This window comes from Odontesthes bonariensis, chromosome 18 (genome assembly GCF_027942865.1).
Source record: "Odontesthes bonariensis isolate fOdoBon6 chromosome 18, fOdoBon6.hap1, whole genome shotgun sequence".
NCBI lineage: Eukaryota > Metazoa > Chordata > Actinopteri > Atheriniformes > Atherinopsidae > Odontesthes > Odontesthes bonariensis.
In genome coordinates this window covers 22,056,431-22,061,974 of record NC_134523.1, presented here as the reverse complement: position 1 = coordinate 22,061,974, position 5,544 = coordinate 22,056,431, and the positions used below count along the sequence as shown (strand labels likewise).

The 5,544-nt window shown below is 37.7% G+C and overlaps 1 gene segment (V, D, J or C); it reads left to right on the top strand.

Moving 5' to 3' along the window:
- Positions 1–1,008: 1,008 nt before the first annotated feature.
- LOC142367349 (Ig kappa-b4 chain C region-like) lies at positions 1,009–4,869 on the top strand. The segment is given in 3 exon segments: positions 1,009–1,057; positions 3,309–3,416; positions 4,371–4,869. Coding segments are annotated over 3 exon segments (486 nt in total).
- The last annotated feature ends 675 nt before the right edge of the window (positions 4,870–5,544 follow it).

Below are 5,544 nucleotides of genomic sequence, written 5' to 3'. Positions count from 1 at the left end.
TCATACTGAAGCCACGCATCGGTGATCCCCAGAGTCCTAAGGCTCACTGCCATAGGCAGAGGATGCCATGACCACTGGCTTATTGTCAAACCACTTAATGACAGCAAGTTCAGGAGGACTTCGTCTGACCACCATCTCAGATGCCCCTCTTCCTTTCTTTTTGATGGCCTTCTCCCCTGTAATATTGCACTCCTTTGGAATTCTGTTGATCACAAGGGTTCAGATTCCTGACACTCCCTTTGCCATCAGACGGTCCAGGAGGTTGACGGTCGTAAAGAACCTGTCAAAGAACAGGTGGGTTCCTTTGGGAACGGATTGGACCAGATGGAGGACAGCTTGTTCTCCAATGCCCTGTCCCTCTGTGACTCTGAAGGTGGTCTTGCCTTGGTAGACCACAAAATCTAACACCATACCAGTTGGTGTGGCGAAGACAAACACTTTCAGTCCAGTTGGGTATGGTTTGCCCCTAACATACTGCCCAACAGGGCAGCGACCAGTAAATGGAATCATTTGCTCATCAGTGGGAAAATGTCTTGTTAGACTTAAACATCCTTGCCTCATTTAGTCTCGGAGAGGCCTGACTTTCCACAGGAGATCTTTGCTTTTGTCCTCATCAGACACGTCAAGGTCAATGATAATCTTAATGGAATTTCTTAGTTTGTACACTCTTAACCCGAACTAGTTGAGTTTACTAGAAAATCGCGTGGAAACCCGTTGCCTTATCCCGTTTAAGTTTTTACAAAACATGAAACTAAACCTTTTAAGTTGTATTGGCATAGATAACTTAGACATATTCAAGTTTACATTAGTAACCTTTACTCAAAACCATTAGTTCACATAACTTATCTCTTTTCTGAGGTCTAGCCAACCATTTTAGGTCAAATGCACATAAATATATATAAAAGCATTTCTTATCATCATTTGTTGATATAAGTAATGTATTGTCTTCAAATTTTAATTAATGACTTATACTGTTTTGATTTAGAGTTTGTATATACCATTGTAGTAATGGTAGAGGTGGAGGCAAGAAAAGGCTTAGTCCAGACTTCCTCCTGCAGTAAGCACTTTTATCTTGACAGACAATTCACAGGAACAACAGTGAATTTCAACCAACCCACATGTATTCGAACAAGTGGTGGTAACTTTCTATCTCACCACTTTCAGTTATGGTGCAGATTTAGTTAAAATGCAACACGAACAAAAACCTTGTACTACACCGTCACTGCGTACAGAACATAAACATAAAACACATACAAACTCTACCACAGCACTAAATACAGCACATAAACGGGGAACAGAGAGCACCCATAATGCAATGCGGCAACACACCCAAAGCACGCCACAATATATTGTTTAAAAAGAAATTTGTATGGGAAGGAAGAAATTAAAAAATACTTTTAAATTGTTCAAGTTATTTTATTTCAGAAAACATTGAAATTAACAAATAACAATTAACACAAATAATTCACTGCAGCAATAATGAATTAAGACTGGTGCAGTCCTAAGCTAACCTTTAGCAAACGTTTAGCAACCAGACCGATCTTAATAATTGCTTTACACACTCTTCCGTCTACTTAGTGTCGTTAAAACTACTTTAAAACATCCACAGTTTATTTTTAAATACACAATTCAGTTTTCTCCAAAAATCGAGCTAGTCACGCTCTCACACAGGACGGGTCTTGACTCTCAGTTGAACTTCAAATAGGCTCCGCCCCTCCCTCACAGAACGTAACTTTATATGTAATCTCTGCTTAACATGATCATTGCAGTGTATATTTTCACATTTCTAATCCAAAGAACTAATTTGATTTAGTAATTACATAGATTTTTACAAAACATAATAGAATAAGTAATGAACACTAAAACGTTTAATTGAAAACAAATTCCGGGTTTACAGTGTAGAACTGATTTCTGGTCATGGATTCTTCTACTATTTGAACTCTGGTGTGTGAGGCCCAATACATCTGAATGTTTGGATAACCTAGGTTAACCTTTCTCGATCTTCCTCATCAGACAACTCAAAATCTGAGTTTACTGGAACGATCTGCAGTAAAATTCTCTCTGCCTCTGTTAGTGAATCCCTTCCATCTTTTTTCAAAATTCCAGAACAAAATGGATCAAATAACCACAAATGTCTGCTACAGAGGACATTTTTTAAACGATGAAACTTTTCAATAAAATATTGTTAAATTATTCTAGAAAGTGATTTAAATAGAGATCTACCAGTAAATTAGACTGTCTGAATCTTTCATATCATGCCAGAGTATTTATTATTTAGTAAAATAAATGATCATCAGTCTAAAACGTTGATGAATATAAAGATGATTTAAGTCATGAATTGTAAATGCTAGATACAATAATACACAGCGTTATTATGTGTTATATGTTCATATATTTTTATTTGTTATCAACTCATAAATTCATCATGTTTATTGATCTAAATCAAAATATTGTTAAATTGGAAGATGTAGAGTTTTCTGCTGGGCCATCCAGTCATTCATCTATGAAAATGGGGAAAACTCAGGAGTGCATTTATGTTTTCTAACTGGATATTGCTGAGATGATGGTAAGTGATGGTGATGATGAGGTCAGAGGTCATGAACAATTTTCTTTATGGATTTTCCCATGTTGTTGTCCCACTTTTTTTAAATCAGTCAGATGAGAAACAAAGTAATAAAATATAAATGGATGATTCACAATTTAAGTAATATCTATTTTGCTTTACAGAATTGTGTGTGTGTGTCCTCAGTGAACTGTATCAGTCTCTGCAGCTGTCGGTTCAGTTTCTGTTCAGTCTGACTGAGGGAGGTTTTTGTACGACTGTTTTTCACTGTGTGAATAGTTCATATGTGCTTGCGTTAAATTCCCCCTTACAGTAATAAACTGCAGCATCTTCAGCCTGAACTCCACTGATGGTCAGAGTGAAGTCAGAGTTTGATCCACTGCCTGTAAAACGATCTGGAATCCCTGATGCTCTGCTGCTAGCACGGTAAATGAGCAGTTTAGGAGTTTCTCCATCTCTCTGTTGGTACCAGGATAAACGGTGGTAGCTGCTCAAAACATAAACATTGTGACTGGTTTTACATGTGATGGTGGCGGAGGCTCCCACAGCAGAGCTCACTGCTCCAGGCTGAGTCACTTTGGCCTGGATTTTACACTCTTAGTCGATCTTTATTGTCACAAATGTAAAAATACTAAATATATAAAAATCTGATGTGAGACATTTGTTGCTCTGTGTTTTCTTCAGTTCCTATTTGAGCAAAAATTCTAGAAAACACAAAAAGTTCTGGTGAGTTTGTTTGTCTCAGAGTCAGAGAGCCGTGTCTCTGTGCAGTCAGAGGTTTTTGTACGGCGGCTCAATGAGTTTGTATCACTGTGGTACACGTTCGGTGGAGGAACCAGACTGACAGTTAACTGTAAGTACATTTTACTCTCCTAATAACCTGAAATGTATAGATCCTTCTTTATTTTTTATTTCGTAACCAGAAAACTGTTCATTTATGAAAAATATATGAATAAATGTAGTTTATATGATTGCAGTAATTGTTGATGAGTGAGTGAGACGATATATTCGGACACACTCAAAAGTCTTCTCTCTGTTACTCAGGAAATTTTAAGCTTCTGAAAACTGGTGACGACTGAAAATAATTCTTACATGTTACATGAACAATAATTCATGAACAAAGTTAACAAGTTGAAGGTTATTCTCAAACGCTTTAGTTATTCTCTCCACACTTAATATCTGTGTGAATCAACATCTCACAGGGACTAATTCTGTGTCATTGATACCAATTTAGTCAAAATTCTGAGCCATGCTGATCTGGGCTGCACTTTTATCTAACAGCATATAAACATATCAGCATGAGAAAAGTGATGCATTACTGTATGAGGGATACTGATTAATGTAATTTCTCTACAAATGTTGTTTTATTATGTAAAATAACAGAAAATACTACGAGAGAAATGACTGTAAAGGAGGAAAATACTGTTTTTTCCACGTAATTTTGCAGTCGCTAAAGTCAGAAGCAGGAGAGGGTAGAAATGATAGATTTATATAAACGTGTCGAAATGATTTGTGAAATGAATGAAAAACTTGTTTTTGATGTAAACAGGTGATACATGACATAAAGGCTGACGATCTGGTTTGAAAATTGCATTCATGATTTTAGATTGTACCACACTGACTGAAATAAAACTGAAAACATCTGAGGAGCAAAAAGCCTTAAACCTTTTTATATTTAGTACTGAAACCTGTCTGTTGCTGTGGTTCAGCAGTGAAGCCCGTCTGTTGCCGTAGTTACCGAGCTCAGAGAAGGAAGTGAGATATTAAAAAGCTGCTGCCTCTCAACATGTATCCTCTCTTTCTCCAGTGGGTCAGGTCCCTCCCACCCTGACAGTGTTGCCCCCCTCCACTGAAGAGCTGAAGAAAGGGAAGGCCACACTTGTATGTCTGGCCAACAAGGGCTTCCCCTCAGACTGGAGTCTGTCCTGGAAGGTGGACAGCAGCAGCAGCAGCAGCTGGGAGCAGAAAAGGAGCCCCGGGCTGCTGCAGAAGGACGGCCACTACAGCTGGAGCAGCACCCTGAGGCTCCCTGCAGACCAGTGGGAGAAGGTGGGCTCTGTGACCTGTGAGGCCAAACAGGGCTCCCAGACTCCAGTCTTACAGACACTGAGGAGAGACCAGTGTTCCCAGTCCTGATCCCACTCATTGGGACTAAGATATTGAAATTACCGTTTTTTCTTTCAGTCTTTACTTTTCAACACGGTCTCTGTCTCTTTTCTACAGTAACCATTTCATGTCTTCATCATCTTTTAATACTTTAATTGTTCTCATTGAGTTTTATAACTGAGATTTCCCTGATTAAATAAAAAGCCTTTTCATCAAAACAATTGTTTTCGTTTATGTTTAAATAAAAGAAACAATGACCCCACCAGTTCCATAAAATCCACACATACCTAATAAAATTTATTTATTTAGATTAAAAAATAGCTGAACAACGTGAGAAAGGAATTATGAGCTAATGTCATACAGAGTTTGTTTTAATAGAACAACCCAGAATGGTCATTTAAATTCAGCCATGATAGAAATGACTTCATCTAATGTTCCAACTTTTTGTGAATTTGTAACTCGATGAAAACCTTGTAGTTATCAAGCTGATTCTGTTGAAGAATTTCAATCAAAACATCTTAAATATGATAAAAGAAGCATGTCAGTAGGAGAAACATTTGTGCTGAAATATGTAGATAAAAATCCACACACTGTAGTAACTGTGAGTAAAGCTAAAATGCCTCACAGAAACATGCTACTGTAGGATCCTGAACAGAACATTCTGATTGGTTTACAACATCAGAGTATAATTATCATCAGTGATCTCTATATAAAGGCTGATTCATGTCTTTAGTGTAAACAATCTCACAGAAACATCTAATGTGTTCTTAAACTCTTCCACAGTCCTGGAACAATGTTCTTCACACTCATTTAAGAATCTGTTGGTCGGCTGTTCCCTGATGTGATGATGATCTAATCTCCAGGTCAAAAGGGAC